Below are 22639 nucleotides of genomic sequence, written 5' to 3'. Positions count from 1 at the left end.
CTCACTGCCTCTGCTCTGGCTTCAGAGACTGTGACTACAACACAAAGAAGGAGCAAAGCTGGTCCTCTCCCTGCAAAATGTACTCCAATGGTCTCATATCTCCCCTCTTATATTAATGAGCCATTCTGATGAAAGGAAATTAAAAAGCAAGTGCATTGCTAGATCCACCCAGTTCTGCTCTCTGTGGCCAGAGTTGTAGCAGTGGGCAGGGGACATGGAGAACAGGGCTGGTCAGGCTCCCCCAGGGGCTCTATTAGCTGAATCTGTGGTATGCAAAAAAGGAGAGGGCAGGCAGCAAAATCCACTTACTGGTTCCTACAACTGCCTAGATAGTGAGGACCATCAGCATTGGAGCAACAGCAAGAAGGCAGGAAGAACAGCACACAACTGAATGGTGAGAACATGGAGCACCACAGCATTTGAGACACCTGCTTTCAGCCCTTGCTAGAGCTGGACATGCCCTAGCTTGTACACAAGAAGAACTCTAAGTAGGCAGGCACCAGTAAGGGATGAATCTAATCTTTCACAAACCCATATGGAGATGTCAGAAGTGAAGCCAGGAGACTTTGACAATGCCTGCCCAGATGCTGGGCAAGAGAGAAAGGCTATTGCTTCCACCCCAAGTCTGCAGCAACAGGACACACATACCAGCAAAGAGAAAAAACACACAGCACATGCAAACGGACTACTTGCCAGCCCCAGGACTGTGGGGCTCCCAGGTGGGACTTATTATTTAAGCTTTCTGCACCATCTCTAAGGAGCCACATCCTTACTTGTCCCCAAAGGTCCCTGGGGGTTATGGCAGAAATTAGACTCTTCCTAGGTGTTCCTTTTTCCCTGCTCAGAGAGTTGTGTTGTGGCCCATGCCCCTATTTCCTTCACTTGCTCACAACTACAAGAAGACACAAGTTTAACCAGTGCATTGGGAATGGGTAGGACTTTAGACAGCACAGGGCACCAGCCCGCATGGGCTGTGCTAAGCACATGCAACCACCCAAGACATATCAGGGCTAGAGTTGCCTATGGGCAACTCCTTAAAAATGTTATTTTCACAGATTCTCTGGCTCCCAGCTGATGGGTTATTTGGACCTGATCTGTGGTGCTCCATGGTGCAGGAGGCTTCCAGGCAGCCCCCAGCACTGAACCTGCTATCAGCTAGCTTGGTACATACTTGAAGAGCAAACCATGCTGGCATTTGTACACATTTTGCACAGTTTGGTGCCTCTGGGGCCAGGCTTCAAGATGTACCTTAAATAGATGAGCCGAACTCCTTTCAACACCTACCGTAGCAAGGATGCAATAACATCATATGGAATGTGGCCAGACATTACACAGTAGGCTTCTAAATTGCTCTGCAAACCACAGTGTACTCAGCTAAGTAGTCCTGCTTATCTCTTTTAAAGTTAGAGCCCATCATGCTGCAAAAAGAAAACTCTCTGCTGACAAAAAAGCTGAAAGATAGAAGAAAAAAAATCCCTTGCTAGTAAAACAAGGACTGCAAAAATTACAACCTTTTTCCCCCTTTATTTTAAAAAAAAAATAAAGAGGGTACAATTCAGTTAGTAAAAAGTAAGGCATTTCATCAGGGAGTGGTAGATCAATTACTAACTACACAGTCAGCTCCAGAGCTATAATGCTTAGTATTCTTCAAAAAATTAACCTGCAACTGTCCTCCACCTCCTGTACGAAAATTTTTTTATACTTTTTCTTTTTTTTTTTTTTTCATTGCTCTGCAAGCAAAAGCTGCTGAAAGCTTCCAGAGTTTGAGAGACTGGTCCCTTGCTGCTTGGAATGTGATTATTTCACACCCCTGAACACTCAGATTTCTCTCCAAACTGTGTACTAAGAGAAAACGTCAGAGTTTCTTAATAGTTTTGGAGACATGATATGAAAAGACATAAGCAGGTTTTCACACTGTGATAAAAAAGCCAGAGGGACTCGCCAAGCTCAGATGACTGAAGACAAGTGACAGGGCCTCACTTTTGAAAAGCAGGAGTCTAAACACAGGCTCTGAGCTCCGTATTTCATTGCTTAGGGGAAAAAAAAAAAAGAAAATAAAGGGTGTTTGCATTTTGGTCCTTCAAGCCTGATGGTATTGCCTTTTCTTTTTTCCTTTTTTTGAAATAATTAATGAAATAATTAATGAAATAATTAGTATCATTAAGGAGGAAAAAGTGAGTGTGTGTTGGGGGTGGGGGTGGAGGGCTATGCTTCCAATATTCCTGCCCTTGGTTAAGATGTTACTTAGACTACTGCTTGCTGGTTTCCATCTTTATCTGATCACTGCTTGAAACACCAAATTGCTGTATTTATCACAGTTTTCTTTAACTTGCCATAATTTTATAGAAACTTTTATTTGGCATCAAAGATTAGCTAACTAGGATTTTCTGAGCATTCTGCTGTTTACACTGCTGCTAATAAGTATTTAACGGTCTGAGATTTTAAAGTCATAACTATGCAAATTCTGACCACATCCCTGAAGGACCATAGTTAATTAAAAGTAGAATTAAGAGAAAGCAGAAGATTGGCAACATACTTCCCAGTCTTGCAATATTAAGGCCAACCAGAATGTTTCAGGCTAAGCAGCATCTTCCCAGCATGGAAGGGCACATGTGATGCCAATTTTGTTTCCCGGTAACAGGTGGGCATTTGAGGCTGGGGAGCTGGTATCTCTCATCCTTCAGAGAGTTGCCAGCCCCCTTTCCTGAGCTGAAATGCAGAGGGATGAACTTGGGGCTGTAAGTGTAAACCACTGGCTTCCCAGTAAGGGGACAGTTAGTGTTCAGAGATACATGCACTGATGCTGCACAGGTTTGAAAACAGCTTGGATGGCTGGATGGATTTGGGAAGCAGCATCACTGCAGGTTTATGGAATAAGGGACACAATATCTAAGGAATTAGGGGAAGCAGAAATCAGAGACAGTAGATATTAGAGAGAAAAGGTACAAATAATGATAATTATTAATCTCAGTTAATAGAAAGCAATACTTTCCAGGCTCCCAGTGTGGAAGCTGCATAAAGCACTCCTGAAGAAGAAACTAGCCAAAAGGCACAAGGAGTGAGAAGAAAGGTTCTGCTCAATCTAAATGGCTATCAGACATGACCAAGAAGCGATCTCCTGTATATAAAGATGCCAGGAAACCCTTTCCAAAGGCTGCATAACTACTCAGAAAGGAAAGGATGCTTTGGAAAAGAAATTAAGATATCAGGACAGCTGCTACTACATACTATGAAATGAGATTTTAAAAGCAAACTTGAGAAGGTTTTCAAACTTCCAGGACAATGTTTACCCATGATGATGGACTTTGAAATTAATTGTTTTTCTTATCATCATATGCTACAGATTATAGATAATTTCTGAAGATGGACAAGAAATGTTCCGTTGAACTCCTTGGTGATTCATCCTGGCCAACAAGCAAAGGAGATGGAGCAATCCGGTAATGAACTGCTGGCTTGGTGAGCTGCATAGGGCAGGAGACTTGCAGAGCACTGGCCTATCCCTGGAGAAGCAGAAATATTAACCAGCTTTTCATTAGAAGAAGAATTTGGTTTTAGAGAACTGAGATAGACCAGTCAGGAGATTGTTAAATGAAAAGACCAAAGGGGAAAGTGATGAAATTAGGAAAAAAGTTAATGCTTACAGAGCCTCCATGTCAAGAACAAAACCAATTAAGACACTAAAAGTTGTGAAGAGGAAAAAAATGGTGTCATTGATACACCAATGCCAGGGATCTGAGTAATAAAGAGAATAGGATTTGTTCATTTTATGATCATAAGCAGCCTAAATGGCATTAAGAAAGACTGGGTGGGAAGATCTGTATGAATGGAATATTAAAATCAAGGATTTTAACCTAGCTAGGGAGGCTCAAGTTGTCAGAAAGGGAGGTGGAGTAGCACACTGTCAAAAATGGCATTTTCTAGTATGGAATCTGTGACAATTTGGAAATGAATAGTTATGGATTAGTTTTCTGCCATATATATTAAATAATTCCTCCTAGTTAGAGAAATGGGCTGACAGGAGCCTCATGAAATTCAACAGACAAATGCAAGGTCCTGCACCTGTGCTGAAGTGACCAGCTGTCTAAGGACATAGGTAGTAGCTCTGCTGAAAAGGACCTGTGGGTCCTGGGGGACGTCAGACAGTCCATGCGAGGAAGGCTGATGGTATACCAAGCTTCACCAACAGAAGTGCAGCCAGTAGATGAGGGAAGGGATTATTTCCTTTACTGTGCGCTTGGTAGATCACATCTAGAATAGCATTCAGTTTTGGGCCCCTCAATACAAGAAAGATGTTGATAAACTGGAGCAAGTTAAGTGGAGGGCCACCAAGATGCTCAGGGGCTGAAGCACTTGTCCTTTGAGGAGAGGATGAGGGATGGGGTCTTGTTCAACCTGGAGAAGAGATGATTTTGAAGGGACCTAAAGGCAGCTCCTTAGTACCTATGAGGAGGTCAGTAAGGGGATGAAGCCAGACTCTTCACAGTGGCACATGGCAGGAGAACAAGACACAACAGACATAAATCCAAGCAGGTAAGGGAGGTTCAGACTAGTTAGAGATAACTCAGCAGTGGGGCTGGAGCACAGAGAGGTGATGCAGTCTCCATCTGTGGTAGTTTTAGAGACTTGACCGGACAACTATGAGCAACCTGAATTTGTTGCTGACTGTCCTTTGAACAAGAAGATTGGACTGGAGACCTCACAAGGTCCTTTCTAACCCGAATTATCTGTGATCCTATGAATGTGATTAGGTATTTCCAGATCACACTAGAAAACAGGCTGACTAGGTCTCTTGGTATTGGTCTGTAATCCATAGCAGAAAAACCCTCCCTTTAACCATCTGCAAGAGCTGACTTTGGGCAACATGTGTTGGGGACACCTAAATCTCTTAACAATTTCCCAGCATTTACAGTGATGTGCCTTACAACTCAAAGAAAATTGCATTTAAGGATGGAAGATACAGAGACTGTCTATTAAGTGCTTTTTCTTTTTTTTTTTTTTTTTAATCATAGGACTTAAAGCTAAGACTACTTGATTACATGTGTATGTACAAATCAAGTAAGGTCATCAACAGGCCTAGATATGCTTGACGAATTAGAGAGGCTATATTCACGAAGTTGAAAACACAGAGAAACAGCCATGCATCAAGCCGGTCAGGCTAAATACTTTAATACATGAACTGTGGATGACAATCAAGTAGTGTTTAGGAATATTTATCAGGTATCCAAGAAGCTTCAGTAGAGACAAGAAAGCTGAACAGGCTAAAAATATAGCACAATATAAGTGAAAGCAAAAGCAGCAATGTAATAGCAAGAGAGGGTAAGTTGATACCAATGAATATAAATTAGGAGATGGAAATTGTAGAAAAATTGTAAGAGAATTGAACAAGCACATAAAACGGTACAAGTTAATCACTGGAACAACAAAATAGAATTGTCACAAACAGTGTAAAGAGGCAGAAAACCTCAGTTACAAAAAAGTTCTATGGGGAAGGTCAGATGATGTATGTGTACCATAAATGAGAATGAGCTAGTTTCAGCTCCAGCTGTGATCAAGTATTTTAGGCTGTGCCTATCAAAATAGGGATATTCTAAGATAAGCAAGCCTGGACAATTTATATCCAAGAGTTTTAAAAGAGATAGCCAGAAAAGACCTGGACTGCTACTGATAATTTTTGATTAGTCTCAGAAAGCCAGGAAAGCATCCAAGGGTCAAAGAAATTCTGCTGTTGTGCCAGTACTTTAGCAATACAGTGATCTCAATGGGCAATGAAAATGCCAGTATACAGTTTTGATAGATTGCGGATTAAAGGTGGATAATAAAATTAACCATAAACAACACAGGTTTAAGGAAAAATAGTCATCTTCAAACTAATGTGCTATAATTTCTTAGGAGATTACAAGTCTACAAGTAATTATGTTGATATGGATGGAATGATATGAAATCATCATGACATACATTAGCTGGAGAAAAACTGGCTAAGTAATAAACCTCACATGCAACAGTAAATGGGGACTCATTCATGAGCAGATGTACTTCGGTAATGCAGAATTCTTGTTGCTCTGTTCTTTATTTATTTATCACAACCTAGCAGAAAATTAAAAAAAAAAAAAATCACTGGTGGATTTTGCAGTTGAAGCGTATTTTTGGGAGAACAGAAAAGAAACTAAGAGAACAAGTCAGCGATATAGAACAGTATGAAGTGCTTTGGAAATGCAAATAATACATATTCCTGCATGAACAAATGGAACAGCATACATCTAGGAACAAAGTTTTCTGTTCCTACTAATAGGAAGGGATTTTCTCTCTTCAGAAGAGGAGACTGAGAGGAAAAAAACCCCAACCAACCAAGTTGGAGCCAGTAGAGAAAGCAGCTGAATGAACTGTTAGGGAGATGCTGCAATTGATCAGGTGGCCTACTGCAATGCTTGACAGTAGGAACCAGGAAATTTCAGGCTGGAACAGAGGGACAGTGTTACCACTGAAGGCACTGAAGCAGCTACACAGAGCACTGTGTCTCGTTCTGATGTCCACCACTTTTAAAAACTGTTAAAAAACACTGCAAGTTATGTCTCAAAATGCCAAAATACACAAGTCATGCCATTCTTTTCATCAAAGGTGAGGTCAGGATGGGATTTGACCACAGTTTATGAGATCTATGTGGCAAATTCCAGTGTGATAATGGAGAGAGGCAAAGTCGGTGCATTCTCTGAAAGGTAGATCAGCCTCTCCTCAGCCACTGGACTCCAGGCAGCAAGTAGTTAAGGAAAGATTTTGGACATATTTTGGTCACACACTTGTAAACACAATCATCCCCCCAGCCACATAGTGAAGCCCTCTCCTCCTTAACCTACCTACCTATTTACAGAAGCAAATTATATACCAGAACATGTTGCGGGGATGCTGCAGAAGATGGCAGAGACAGACATAATTCCCACCACAAATCATTAATTACAGCATTTGGCTCAAGAGAGGCAAACCAACTACTCCCTCAGTGGAATTAATGCCCCCAAGCCCAGGCAGGTTGCATGAATTCACTCCTTGCATGAGGACCCTCAGGACAGAGTCACGGGAAGGGACATCATCCTTTCCAGAACAACAGTGGCATCATCTCCAACTGCACACAAACACAACTGCTTCACAGAGTAGAGCAACCAGGAGAAATTGCTCACTCTTCTTCCTAGAGAACTGCCTGGCTTAAAAAGTTGATGAGTGCTATCCCAGAAATAAGTGACACTTCTAAAATCACACACATATAGACACTGGCTGACTTTTCCAATATGATTAGTGTTCACATTATCTAACTTTCAAAATATAGTAGGCTCTCAACTTTAGGAAGCTGCCCTCTGATATTGCCTCAGATCAAGCTCTCCAAATGCACCCATCATTGTGGGAAAGAAATGACGACAGACAAGACCTAATCACAAACGCAGGGGAAGAGGGACTCCTACCAGGACAGCTGGTAGCGAGCACAGTCTGCTTGAAATGTCTGGGAACCTGCAACCTCCTGTTGCCAGCGAGCAGTTGGGAACAGGAGCATCGGCAAGCTGAATCTGCAGCCCTGACTGCTTGTGGGCACAAGGGCACCAGCATTCTTCAACCCAAATTACCTCACTCAGTTTTAGGAGCTCCAAGGGGAACAATGGAGGAGAGTGTTGACTTAGGACTGTTTGGGGTTTTTTTCTAATCCTTTCTGAAAAAAAAAAAGGTGTTGAAGGTGGTTGGGGGAGGGAATGTGCAAGAGAGGAGAAAGTTCTGGTGATGTCAGCTCCTATCGCCATGGAAACTGAACATTTTTAGTGACAATGGAGTCTTCCTCCTTGAGCTGCTTGGTTGCGTGGGGAGCAGGGGCAAGCAGGGCAGGGCCATGTGAGGGAATTCAGCTAACTAAAACTATGCTTCTGGCTTTCCAAGGAAGTGAGGAGAAAACTACAAACGAATGCCTGAATACATGGTTTATGTAACCAAAATGCCGTCTGGGGCAATAGCAGCAAATTGTCATTATATTCTTTGATAAAACATGCTGTCATGCAGCTAGCCAGATGGAGGTATCTCAGCTGCCCAGGAATGCCTGACAGAGCAGTCCCTTGCCTGCACTTTTCTTTTCAATGCTACAGTTTATTCTTCCAACCTTTGCTGCCTCAGTGTTTAGTTGAAAAGAGAGAAGAGAAGAGGCTAGGAAGTACAGTCCTTATTCTTGAAATTGAGAGAAGCTGCACACCTTCTAGGCAGTGCATCACTTCCTAACATCACGGACTTTTCCTTGAGAGACAAATTTATGACCTCCCTTGCAGGCAATGAGAGTCCCGGACCATGAAAAGGAGAAGGCCCTTAGAGAAAACTGATTAGCATCTGATCAGGATTTAACTCTCTGGCATGGAGAAAATATGCAAAACCTGATGCAAGATGTCTTCTCTTAATCATAAGGCTAAAGCAGCATCTGGACCCAGAATAAGCTGAAGCCATGATCCAGGTGTGGGAACACTCAGGATAAAGCTTGGTGCTTAAATTTAAGGTTAAATAAAAGCCTACAGTCTGTATGTAAGGACAAGTTTGAGCCTTGGATTTGATTTAAACAGTGCAGACAATTTTAATGAATTTCAAAGAATAATGAATTAATAACCACAAGCTTTTATAACTCAAAATACATTATATAGTCATTAGTTCTATATAACTAAATGGAAAAATCTTTCTTTAGCAGAAGTCTTTTGAGATCACATATTCTAATGAGATGACTATCATTTCAGCCTGATACCTCATGAGGACAATTCTATAGAAATCAGGAAACAAATTTCTTTCAGTTTTGGATCTGAAATGAAGAGTCCTCCACACTGGCTGTTTTATACCTAAGGAGTTGATTCTAGGTCTCCTTGGCATTGAAAAGGAGTTCAGATATGAGCTTTTTTCCTAGTAATGCTATCAGATGCACAAAAGACTCCCTCCTCAAATTTCTGCGAGCAGTGGTGACAGAGAGAAACATAGATGAAGTTTATTCCCTTCTCACCTAGGTAGCATGGATTTCACTTGTTTCCTGCATAGAATAAGCACTTGAGCTCAACCTCTTTCATTTAGCATTGCCCCACTGCTTTCTTCATGTCTCCAGATAGCATGCTTGCAGGGACACCAAGCAGAGGAAGACTTCCCCAGTTCCCAAGCCTTTTACCCCATATGCTAGTGATTCTGTGCCCACCTAGAAAAGCCTTCTTCCCAGCATACCACAGCACATCACCCACACAGAGGTCCCCCTTTCAAACACACCTGTTCTTCCTTTTCCTCCTCAAAGGCTGCTGTGGTAGGATCTTGCTCTCCTTGCATCCAATCACCAGTAATTTTACCACCAGGAGCTCAGGCTAGAACATACAATGATCTGCCTTCTCACCACCATATGTCAGGCGCTTTAACTTACCCTTTCCTGATGAACTCACAGTCCCCATGCCAGGCCATTTAAAATCAGATGCTCATCACAGCAGGCTCAGCCACAAGAAAGATTTTCCCATCTCACACATGTTGTGTTAATTCTGAAAAAGCTACAGCTTTCATCTGCCTGTCCTCCTTTCATGCACAAGCTGGATGAGAATCAGCTTTCAAACTTTTCCAAATGAACTGAGTTTGAAAATCTCTGCTCCCCAAAGAAGCAAACAATTATATGCCTCTCCAGAGGGAATGACTTTCAAGTCTTTCTATAGAAGAACTGTGTCAAAAGCAAATATAAAGATAGTGCTGCTCTGCACCACAGGGGAAGACCCTGAAAAGTGAGCTCAAACTCTCTGCTGGCTCAGTCAGCAATACACACGCTTGCAGGTTACAACAAATGCAGCTAATTCCTTGCTAGGAGGAAGCGCAAAGTGTGGGTTTCTCTCTGAAAAGATGTTCACTTGTTTGCTGTGAGAACAGCAATATTACATATTTATTTCTGACATTTTTTTTAGTATACCACAAGACAATCTAATTGAATATTGATAAATCAAAAATAAAAACAACCCACAGCCACTGGTATCAGAGATGGATATTTTGCTCTGATTCAATAGGCAAATCCTGGTAAGCTTTCCTCTTCATACATGCAGAGGGGAAATCAGAGCTTCACCATATCAACTTTGTTGTAAAAAACACTCAAATGTCAACCTGTCCCAATAGTACCATGGGTAAGGCCAGTGCAATACAAAGACAAAAATCCCAGAGTAACAAAAATGATATTCCCACTTTTGAAACACTGCTGCTGGAAACAGAAGCTAGCTTGGTTCTGGTAAAGGCTACACCTGTTCCACTCAGACATTAAAAAAAAAAAAAAAAAAAAAAAAAGTTTCTGGGCTAGCTCTTCAGCTGGTACAAATTAACACCCTCTAGTGAAGTTGTGTGAGATAGATGGCTGCATACCACCTGGAGAGATAAGTTACCTTTTCTACTGCTTCTTCCATAGACTGCTAACCCCAGCACATCTGATTCCGGTCCAGCAGATGTACTAGAGTAGCACCAGAGTGGAAACTTTCCACTCAGTTACATCATTTCTGTCCCATGCAAGACTCTAGCAAACACAGAATGAAAAACCCCAGAGATTATCGACCTACCCAGCCATGACGATGAAGAAATCCAGACGGTTCCAGGTATCTCCAAGGTAACACTTCTTGCCAAAGATCCCCAGAGCCACCATCTTTAAGACCATTTCCATAGCAAAGAAGATGAAGATGAAATCATCAAATACCTGCCAGACAGAAACCCAAGAGCATGTTTGATAAGCATTCTCAGCCTTAACACAGAATGTGAGATAAATACAAATTTCAGTACTTCTGAAAATGAGTTAGAGGAAGCCTGGAAAAGCTTATTCCATGCAGCCCTGGCATCACAGCTTCCTACTGTTAAAGTAAGCAATGGGCTTTTATAGTTTTTTTTTTTTCCCCATAGGTTAAGGAATTGACATACACTCCTTACACAGACCTGAAAGGATGTGCTGGCTTATCACGAGCCAGTCCAAACATGGCCAGGGAAAGACTATCCCTTCCAAAGCCTCCCAGGAGGGATTCCTCATCACCCTGCTGGAAATGGCTCAGCTGAGGACAGTGCAACTTCATACACAGCTTGGAGAGCGCATACCAATCACAGATGGAGGCTTCAGATATCTGAACTTTGCACCCTCAGCAGCACTACAGGTGACAACTTTTGCTGTCACTGTCTTTATGGGGAAGCAGCAAGCACAGCTAGTGCATTTGTAGGCTGGATGTACCCATGTCCCTGCCTAGCATACCTTCTGTATCTTCTCTGTTTAGGCATCCTGAATGCCACATTACCTGTGGACTCAGTAGTACCCTTCTCCTCACAGTAAGTAGCAAATGCATTGTGGGCTGCTATTCTCTCCTGCCTGAATTTCCTAACCTTAGTTATTTCTCCCTGGCTTACCTCTGAGCTATACATCTTGTAGCTGTCTATGTCAGGAAGTACCTGCTTATGCACAGGATCAGGAAGGTTATCCTGATCCTATGGCCTTGCATGGTCATAAGTAAACTTCATTCATTATCTTTCTTTCACTCCATTCACCTTCTCAAAGCAAGCTCTTGCCATTTTACTTCCTGCCAGAGACATGCTTGCCAACCTGTCGGGAAAGGTGCTGCCCACAGGCTAAAAAAAAGCATGCATGAAAATTTGTGACATAGACTGAGGCACCATCACAACAAGAAGGAAGTTGTCTTACCTGCAAGATTTTACACCTGTCAGAAAGGCAGTCCATATCCTCACATGGCTGGTACATCCCCAGGGTAACGCAGTTTAACAAAATCACCATCATGCTAACACACTCAAACCAGGTGGAAAAGAGTCAAGGAAAGCTTCTGTAAAAACATCATGGCTGAGATAACCTTGCTCTAGGCTTGGGGTAACAAAAAGGGAAGACTAAGGGAAATAACAACTGCTGATAGGCTGATTTATTACATTCTTCTGTTTTTCCGTCTGTTCCTGAGGAAAAGAGGAAAGTGGAGGTAGCACAAAGGCCTAAGGCATCTATACAAGTCAAATCATTGTCATAGTTAAAGACATGCTCACTCCTCTCCTGTTGGTTTGCTGAGTACCTTTCCTCGTTGGTTTGCTGACTCTTCTAAATAAATGGAAGATCCTTTTCTTGGTGGTCTATACTCAAACACAGCGGAGATCTCTCTGAGATCTCTTCCAGTACTTAAAGGAGGTCTACAAGAAAGATGGAGGGGGACCCTTTATCAGGGAATGTAGCAATAGGACAAGGGGTAACTTTTTTAAAACTGAAAGAGGGTAGACTTAGATAGATATTAGGAAGAAATTCTTTACTGTGAGTGTGGTGAGACACTGGAACCGGTTGCCCAGAGAAGTTGTGGATGCCCCCTCCGTGGAAGCATTCAAGGCCAGGTTGGACGGGGCTTTGAGCAACCTGATCTAGTGAAAGGTGTCCCTGCCCCGGCAGGGGTGTTTGGAACTAGATGATCTTTAAGGTCTCTTCCAACCCAAACCACTATGATTCTATGATCTAGGGATCTAAAGGAAAATGGACAGCCAGATCTTTGTATGAGTCTTAGTGATTCCTCTTCTGGGAAGAGGGTACAACACAAGGCTAGAAGTCTCCCTCTTTCCCTTCCGGGATGGACTTAGAGATAAAGGGTTGCCATATTAGAAGAGATCAGTGGTGCATCTAAGCTATTATTCTGCTTACAGCAGTGACCCATGCTGGATAAAACTCCACAATGTGCCTAATTAAGTTATTCAGTAACCATGGGGGGAAATCACATTTCTGACCCCAGCTGGTGATCTGTTTATGCCCTAAAGCATGAGGATTGATAGCCCTTATAATTGTTTTCTCAGCTACGCTGGTGTCCCTGCAGATGCTTTGCTTATTCATTTGAATCCTTTGTTGATAATCTTACCAAAATATCAGCTTTGATAATAGTAGGCAACCATGAGCTACACTGGCTAATTATACTTTACATTAAAAATTGTTTCCTCCTATTTATTTTTAATTTGTTGCCTTTTAATTTCATGAAGTGCCACTTCATTTATATGTTACAGAAGAGGATAAAAATGGTCTATTTGTGTGACCTTCTCTGTGCTCTCCACACCCTCTACCTGTCTCCTTTTCACCATCCTTCTCCTCCTGAAGGAGTCATAAGACCTGATACACACTTATCTAAGAACTCATTTACAGTATTTTAGCTCTAAAAGTGGGCATGTTTCTGTGATATCTTTCCAGGGTTAGCATTGCAAAGCAGTAATGTAGATCTAATGAGAATGGACCTTCAGCCTCTGGCAGAACCATTCTTCTTCTTGGGTATTTTAAACACACTTCAAACATATCTGCCTATTTTCCATTTTTAGACAATTTTTTTTATTATTTAAAATAACAGAGCCAAGAAATTATCCATTTAAAATACAACCCATTGACTTAGTGCACCCATTTTCAGTCCTTGCAGAACTGAATCCGAAACGGTGGCCTGTATCTCTGGTCACTTCTGAAAGACACTCAACATCTGTGGTTCATTCTGAGCAACTCTTCCATGTTCATTCTCTGACTGATTCATGACTAACATGCACAATCTGTTCTAGAAGATTATTAATTCTTTCTCTTCTGCTTCACCTGGTTTTTGGTTAGCTACTTTCAGTTGAAAAATCAGACAAGAGCAGGGCACCAGCTCTATTGTGCCAATCATGCTATGAGGTGATATCAAGAATAGGTCATCACTATCCCACACTAAGTTAATCCCAGGTGCTGTACAAAGTGATGCACGTGGAGCCCACCCTCAGTGTAGGCTTCAAAAACCAGAGGCCTTTTCTGAGGAATACACCAAAAGGACATTAATAGGATGCTTGCCCTCGGAGGTCTACACAACACAACTTCAACTTTCCACCTTTCTCTCTCTTACATGTATCTTTAATGATCTGATCCAAAGCCCAGGAAAGCAACCAGAGAGGTTTCCATTAACTCCCACAGGGTATTTGGGTAAGACTGCAATTCTCTTCTGGACTTTTCAAAATCCATTTGGCATCATCTTTCACAGAATTACAGAACCACAGAATGGTTAAAGGTGGAAGACACCTCTGGAGATCATCTTGTCCAAGACACCTGCTCAAAGTAGCATCAACTACAGCAGATTGCTCAGGGTCACTTCCAGTTGGGTTTTGAATATCTCCAAGGATGGAGGCACCATCGTTGCTCTCTGGGCAACCTGCTCCAGTGTTTGACTGTCTACACCGTGAAGAAATGTTTTCTTACTTTTAAAAGGGATATCCCATGTTTCAGGCTGTGCCCAGTGCCTCTTGCCCCGTCACTGGGCACCACTGAGCAGTCTGTCTCCTTTATATTCCTCCCATCAGGTATTTATCCCCCTGAGCCTTCTCTTCTCCAGGCTGAGCAGTCCCAGCTCTCCATTTTGCAGCAGGTGCTTTGACAGCTACTGGAAAGGCAGCATCAGTGAAACACTGACAGAGGGATCAGTGCTGAATAACACTCTTCAAGGGACCAACAGTGTTTTGGAGTAGGCTGAGCCAATGGCAGCAAAAGTCCGTCTCCCTTGGCATAAGGCAGTCAGGAGAGATACGGACAGAGCCAGTGCTCAGAACAGCTCTGGATGAAATTAATTCATAAAAAATGAAAAACATAAATTGTTTTAAAAGCCAGGGGTTTTTTTTTCTTCTTTGGCAAACATCCAGAAAACATGACGCAAGAGACCTAGGAGGCAGAAAGCACTACTCTCTAACTGCAACCAAATTCAGGGAATTCAGGCAAAGAAGCTCAAAGTCAGGGGCTTATCTCATACAGATCTACACCTCTGTGCACATGCTTTGGCATCAGCAGTGCATGGGTGGTCAGGATGCTTCCGTGCTCGCTTTGCTTCTCTTGCTCCCCTTGCAGTGCCCCCCTCCAGGCCATGCAGATCACGGCATGGTGCCTTCAGGCAGCTGACAAGACCCCAAAGCACAAGACCTGGCCAGCCACAGCGAGCACTCCTAAAAATATTGCAGTTTGGACCAGATGTGCAAGGCCCTCATCTTCCTGCTCAAAAAGCTGTGGCCAGCTGCACTCAAATTTCTCCTCCCCTACTTTTTGGATACCATCTCTCTGAAAGTTTGCCAGCATTGTCCAGGCTTCCCAAAGACATTGCTGAATCTCTGGCTGCTCCCAGGTTATTGAAGAAATGTTAGGAAAAACTGGTTAGGAAAACCCCATGGTTTTCCTTTCAGAGCAGACAGGGACCCTGAAAAGGCACATCCAACCTGCAGCAGAGAGTAAGAAAGTGCAAGAAGAAAACTGGAACATTTCTTGCCCAGAGTTGGGAGAGATTGCTGCCTGCTTGGGTCGGTGGAGGGGGTAATTAGAAGTACCTGCTGCCTTCGATGTGTCACCGCTGTCAACCACAACGACTGCCTCCCGTCACCACAGCAACAGCCTGCAGCCAGGTTTATCATCTTTCTTTCGGTGATGCCTCCCCCTCCCTGCATCTTTCACCCCCTCCTTTTCCTGAGCCTGTAATTAATTTCAGCTACTGACAAAGCTGGTCTTCACAATCTCCATCATTCAGTCAGAAGTTTCATTATTAATTAAATTCTTTCAAAGTGCAAATCTCCTAATTACAAGTGAACCTGTACACAGGCTTTCCCCCCGCCCCAGCCCTTCCTTCCCACAGTCCCACTCTGAACATCTTTCCCAGTAAGGTTGGGGGCCTGCAATGGGTTTTGGAAACTAAAAGGAGACCCAGGCATTTCTGCCCATGGTCAGTTCCTCTCAGCCATCACAAGATGCTTCAGAGAAAGGTACCACAAAACCCACAGCAATCCACGTTAATATCTTGCCCTTAAAGGGAGGGTTTTTTCCCTAACAATGACAGTTCACAGTTGATTCAAGCCCTTACAGATAAAGGGGTCATGGCACTCATCTGAAAAATGAAAAACCATAAGGGAGAAAGGTTTCCTGACTCCTTTAATCATGGGTTATTCTCATTATCCACATAACTGTCTCCTCCTTGTAAAAGTCCTCTTAAGCTCTTGCCTTCACCACTGTCTTGTGGCATCAAGATTTATATCTAGGTTAATTATATATTGCCTAAAACATATTTCCTTGTATTGGTTCTATAGCTGGTGCCTGCCTGTGGCAGTGACACTTTGCTTTGCTGATTGGTGCCATCCTTGTCCCTCTACACCTTGAGCAGTGCCTGGCCAGCTGCTGGCCAGAGGCAGCACCATGTATCCATTGACCCTCCATCATGTTTTCCAATAGACAGAGCAAACCTGGGATGGGGAGAGACTCAAGGGGAATATGCATCACCAGTACACACCATGAAAGAACCATCATTCACCCCAAACCATCTGGGATGGAGTCAGGGCTGAAAGACACAAGTCACAGCATAGGTAAGGAGATCTACAAGTGCTTCTGGGAGCTGGACATGTTGCAGTAGTGCTTGATAACATCATCTTGCATTACACATAGTCATGTTAGAAACAGGTGATGAGATAGAGGCAAAGATTTTGGGTTCGGTTCCTGAAAGATAAATAGCAGAAGCAAGGTACGCTATATTGGAGCTGTAAATAGCTTACACCTGGAAAACTGGGTACCACTTAATGTTCTTGGGATCAGCCTCAATCTCTGCTTTTTATCACTAACAAAAATACAACAAAGCAAAACAAAACAGTACTTTGGGATCTCCTCTCCTCTTTCTCCTTCACCATCTAAAGAGTAAGAGTACACTAGGCGCTAAGAGATCCCCAGGGCCTGTCACTGCTAACAGTGCAGAAAATGTATAAACTTTACAAGCATGACAATCCCTCAGTCTTTCCTGTTGCTGTCTTCAAACCACTCATAGGGTAATGCCTTGTGCCAATTCAGGTCTTGAATATCTCAGACCTGTTTAACCTGCAGTAGAAATGCCTTGGCTACAAAACACAGGAAGGGGAAAAAGCAAGCCCTGTGATGTGGCTGGTCATGGCAGCACTGCTCCTGCCTCAAAACAGAGAGAAGAGACGGCTGCAGTAGAGCAGGGACTGAAATGGAAACATGGAGCCCTACTCAATGCATCCCAAACACCAGTCACCCACGCACACAACTCCTTGTGGCCTCTCATCTCCAAGCTGGTGCCAAGCAGGCACAGCTCTGAGACCCCACAGAGGAGACATCACATTTGCTTGATCACTCTTCTCTGCTTCCCCTCTGGGCTCCTCTCCACCTACCCCTCAACCCACCAGCTAAATGGCTGCAGCCCGTGATTCCAGTTTGCAGCGACTGCATTTTCTTTCCCTCCTTTTGAAGTAAGCTATGGACAGTGGAGTGTTCCTTCCCTGCTTTGTCACCCTCCTGCAAGAAGTCAGTAGGATGCTGTAACTGCAACAGGACAGTTAATATTTCATTTATAATGGAAGGAGTGATTTGTGTTGTGAAGGTCAGAGAAACAGTAGCTCCAGAGAAAGAAGTGCCTATTTTCTCTCCCTCACTGCTGTTGGCTTTTGCTGATGCCCTCACAGCGGAGGGTTGGTTTTTTTCCCCTCCTACTTTTTTCTTATCACTACTCACTTGTTTTTTTCCCTTCTATGCTGATGTATAGGAATTTCATGGTCTATTTCTACAAAACAAGCCAACAGAAGCAACAGGGTTCTTTCTCTTCAGCCTCAATCTGTTAAGCTAACCCACTACAAAAAGTTGAATGTAACATCCGATGCTCAGAGGAAAATACATCTCAAAATGTGTTTGTGTTCAAATACATCAAAACAATCAAAACATTTCTCAGAACAAAAAGCTTTAAAATCCTATTTTAGAAAGGCTGAAACATTTCTTCTTTGTCTTTTTTAGTGCAAGGAAATGTTTCAACATTACAGAAAAAGGTTGTGGTTTTTTGACCTTAGAACTCTCTTTTTTAGAGTTCTGAGTCAATTGGAAATTAAAGGTCAATACCCAGTATTGCAATGCTGTGATTTCATGGCAGTCAAGCCAGAGGGCTTTTTATAAAGCCTTTTTGCAAGCCCTCAAGGTCAACATGCTCTAGGTGTTCCCATGTCATGTAATCTCTTGTACATGTTTGCTTTCATCATGTCATCATTTATACACTCTTCTTGTGAATGAGGAGCACCTGAACTTTAGACAGCATCGCTAAGGTCTTCAAGTCTTTCACAATATTGGTGCCAAGGAAAGTAGTGCAGTACTGCCAAACACAGAACAACTGTTTTTGATTTGAGAAGTGCTAGGGGAGACTTACACAACTCGTGATGGTGTTACTGGAAGGTAGGACAAGAAGCTACAGAAGAGGAAGACAGTAGAAAGACATTAAATGCTTGGAAATGCCTCCATGTTTCTGCCCTTTAGAAGGAGCTCAACTTGGCTACAGCTGTTAAGGATAACAAAAAATGTTTCTATAAGTTCGTTAACAGCAAAAGGAGGATTAGGGAAAATCTCCCTCCTTTACTGGATGCAGAGGGAAACATGGTAACAAAGGATGAGGAAAAGGCTGAGGTGCTCAACGCCTACTTTGCCTCAGTCTTTAGCAGAGGAACTGGCTGTTCCCTGGACACCCAGCCTCATGAGCTGGGACATGGGGAGGGGAAGCAGACTGAGGTCAGCACAGTTGAAGAGGAGGTAGTCAGAGACCTGCTACACCACTTGGATGCACACAAGTCTGTGGGATCGGATGGGTTACACCCAAGGGTGCTGAAGGAGTTGGCAGATGTGCTTGCCAAGCCACTGTCCATGATTTACCTGAAATCATGGCTAACTGGGGAGGTCGCACTGGACTTTAGTAAGGCCTTTCACACTGTTTCCCACAGCATTCTCCTGGTGAAACTGGCTGCTCGTGGCTTGGATGGGCACACGCTTTGCTGGATAAAAACCTGGCTGGATGGCCGGGCCCAAAGAGTTGAGGTGAATGGAGTTAAATCCAGTTGGCGGCCACTTACAAGTGGTGTCCCCCAGGGCTTGGTTTTGGGGCCACTCCTGTTTAACATCTTTATTGATGATCTAGACGAGGGGATCGAGTGCACCCTCAGTAAGTTTGCAGATGACACCCAGTTGGGTGGGAGTGTTGATCTGCTCGAGGGTAGGGAGGCTCTGCAGAGAGACCTGGACAGGCTGGAGCCATGGGCTGAGGCCAACTGCAGGAGTTTCAATAAGGCCAAATGCCGGGGGCTGCCCTTGGGCCACAACAACCCCCAGCAGGGCTACAGGCTTGGGGAGGAGTGGCTGGAGAGCTGCCAGTCAGAGAGGGACCTGGGGGTGTTGATTGACAGCCGGCTGAACAGGAGCCAGCAGTGTGCCCAGGTGGCCAAGAAGGCCAATGGCATCCTGGCTTGTGTCAGCAATAGTGTGGCCAGCAGGGACAGGGAAGGGATCTTACCCCTGTACTCAGTTCTGGTGAGGCCGCACCTCAATGACGGTGTTCAGTTTTGGGCCCCTCACTCCAAAAAAGACATTGAATTACTCGAGCGTGTCCAGAGAAGGACAACGGAGCTGGTGCAGGGTCTGGAGCACAGGCTGTAAGAGGAGCAGCTGAGGGAACTGGGGGTGTTTAGTCTGGAGAAGAGGAGGCTGAGGGGAGACCTCATCGCCCTCTACAGCTACCTGAAAGCCCAGCAGAGAGCTGGGGATGAGCCTCTTTAACCAAGTAACAAGTGATAGGACAAGAGGCAATGGCCTCAAGTTGCACCAGGGAAGGTTTAGACTGGATATTAGGAAGCATTTCTTTACAGAAGGTGTTGTTGGGTGTTGGAATGGGCTGCCCAGGGAAGTGGTGGAGTCCCCATCCCTGGAGGTGTTTAATAGTCGGGCTGACATAGTGCTGAGGGATCTGATGTAGTTTGGAGCTGTCAGTGTTAGGTGAATGGTTGGACTGGATGATCTTCAAGGTCCTTTCCAACCTAGATGATTCTGTGATTCTGTGACTTTACATCAAGAACAGATTCATTAGAAAAGAAAAAGACTCAGTCATATTCATATTAAAACAGATAAATACCAAGAAACTAAAGCACCACAGGTCTGCTCAGGACTGCTCAGAAAGTGGGTCCTTACCAGGTCATGCATTAGCTCAAATTCAGGTTTAGCTTTGATACTAATGAGAAGTCAGTCAGTTGTATCTCATACACCATGTCATATCCCCCTGCAGAGTTAGGCAAGCATTGAAGATGCCTTTTGGAAAGTTGTTGGGCTTTTTCATTACAGAAACAAAATGAAACAAATCTCTCATTTCTTAAAATTCTTTCCATAGTGATTTATTCAGACCTGCTAATTGCATCCATTAAACTCTCAAGTCCAGCAAGTCCAGAACTAATAGAAAGAAATTTAACCTCTGGTGGGAAAAACGTACAATGGAGATTAAGAGGCTAAGAAGGAATCTGAAGAGCAAACAGAGGTATCAATGCACTGAGACAAGTCTTTAGATATTCCAGAAATAGGAAGCCAACACAAGAGTTCTGACCTCACGTAGGGCCACAAGAGGCCACAGGGGGCCAGCCCCTAATCAAACAGGAGGCTGCAGAGAAAAAGCAAGGCTTCTTTATGATGCTTTTCACTACGTTGACCATAGGAGAGCCCATTGGCCCTAAAGCCAGAGTGAGTTATGCCAAGAATTCTGGCTGGCTGTCACACCACCTGGATAGGTACACATTGTCTTCTGAAGAAAATACCAGGTTGCTTTAGAAGAGGTGTGCAGATGCCACTGCTAATTATTCAAATATCTCACAAATACCATGCATCAATGCTGCTACACAGCTCTACTATTAATGACTACCTCCTGTCTGTAGCATCTGGGCCTCAGAGCTTCTCTACTGATAATGACTCACCTCCAAATTGCATCTAGCTTTCAGGGTGCAACAGAGCATCTGTTTAACAGTGCGTAACATTCTTACAAAGCTGTTTACTATAGGAAGCATGGAAAAAAAATAGTGTCTAGAAAAAAAAAACAAAAACAACAAAACAACAAGAATCTTTTTTTAGGTCAGAAAAAAGTAATTACCCAAATTTAAACTTGAGCAGGGTATTAGAAGTAATGACTGTTCCTGGAGAAAGAGCTTTTTAATATCCTCAGATGGCTGGGACTGCAAGTGCATGTCTTACTTGCCAGCAAAGCAATACTCCACCATGCTGTGGGATCAGTTCAGGACTGACTTGAGGAATCACACCTCCTGCTGACTCTCAAATGGTACCTCCTGCAGCATTCTGGCTCTGTCTTGAAGATCGACATCCAAAACCTGACCTGGCTTCACATTAGGATCTTCAACAAGGCCACAGCATGAGATGATAGGACTGTAGCTTGGAACATTATTATGCCATACAGCAATTGAAAGAATTTTGCTCCAAAATCTCCTATTCAAAGTGGCAGGTTCAGCAGCTGCTTCCTGCTGCAGATGGAGCTGTAGGAGTAATAGGTATCAGGGAAGTACCACCACATGAAACCCCCTGAACCTCAAAACTAGGATCCAAACTGTAAAGCTCTTACTACTTACTGGTATTTCACTTTGTGGAAGCAATTCCATACTAGTATCAGTGACAAGATGGGGATCTTCAAAGAGTTAATCTTTGTTTTTGCACTCAATTGGACCTCTGCTCTAGAGAAGGCCTGAACTTGGCAGGCCAAGGCAGGAAGGCATTTGCACTCCAAGAGTGATTTGAATTAGCAGTGTGCTCCAGAGTAACAAAATCTGAATTTGAATGGGGCAGCTGAATGCTTTGATACAGGGCCCCCATCATATATGACCCCATGAAGTGAGAAGACTAGAGAGGCTGATAGAGTCACTATTCTCAAACCACAGCCTGAGACAGAAGGGGATTTTTTTATTGGCTTTTAATCTGATTTAATCTGGATATGGCCAAGCTTACTTGGTGGAAATTTCATTCCAAAGTGTAAAAACACAAAATGCTTTTCAAGGAATACAAAAATCTCTCCAAATGCTCCCACTTTGATTCTGTGCTTTGTTGCCCTGCCTTCCAGAAACACCATCCAAAGTTGTGTAAGTCTTCCCCAGCACCTGAAAAACTGATGTAACAGTCCTGGCATGTTTGGGAGTACTGCAGTCCTTTCTTTGGCCTCCATGTCATGATAGGTTTGAATGGGGTCCTTATCTTGGGTGGGTCCACTAGACATATCCACCAAATAAATATACACTATAATAGCAGTGTCTGTGTGACTCAACTTCAAGAAAGGGAGGAGAAAAGAGCTAGTGATAATGGGTTTAGGAAGGCAGAGAAAGTAAGAGAATTTAAAAAAAAATGGACAACACTGCTTTTTCCCCTCCCTACTGCTCTAATGTTTTCTGCTTTGTTTTGGTTTTTTTAGTTCTGCCTTGTCTCTTTCTCTTTTGCTTTCCAGAGCTCTCCTTCCTCCACTCTAGTTGAAAGAAATGCTTAAATGTTTGGAATGAAACAGCATGAAGACAGGAATAAATGTTTCTTCAGGAACCAGGAACAAAGGGCCAGGTTTTGGAAGACATGCAGGCCGTTAAGGATGCAGAACATTTTGTGGGATCTTTTACAGCATACAGATGCCTGCCTCCCACTGATTTTGGTGAAACCACATTGTGCCCCTCAAGCCTAAGAGATGAGCTCTCTGGTAGCTCACAAATGCAAACAGGTGAAAAACATATGAAGGAGGGAAAGTTGGCTGCAAAAGCATGGCCAAATCCTTCAATTTCCAGCACAATTTTCATCTTCCAGTTAAAGGAATGT

The 22639-nt window shown here is 43.3% G+C and overlaps 1 protein-coding gene across 1 annotated transcript in view; it reads right to left on the bottom strand.

Moving 5' to 3' along the window:
- The window catches only part of CACNA1I (calcium voltage-gated channel subunit alpha1 I), a 184123-nt gene that overhangs the window by 86919 nt on the left and 74565 nt on the right, over window positions 1-22639 (bottom strand). The window contains exons 3-4 of the mRNA XM_074901371.1: window positions 11681-11792; window positions 10563-10696 (exon numbers count right to left, since the gene is read on the bottom strand). Of these exons, the coding sequence (XP_074757472.1) occupies window positions 10563-10696; window positions 11681-11792 (246 nt within the window). The remainder of the gene's footprint in view (window positions 1-10562; window positions 10697-11680; window positions 11793-22639) is intronic.

Source organism: Athene noctua, chromosome 3, assembly GCF_965140245.1.
Source record: "Athene noctua chromosome 3, bAthNoc1.hap1.1, whole genome shotgun sequence".
Classification (NCBI taxonomy): Eukaryota; Metazoa; Chordata; class Aves; order Strigiformes; family Strigidae; genus Athene; species Athene noctua.
This window is presented reverse-complemented; position numbering and strand designations above follow the sequence as displayed.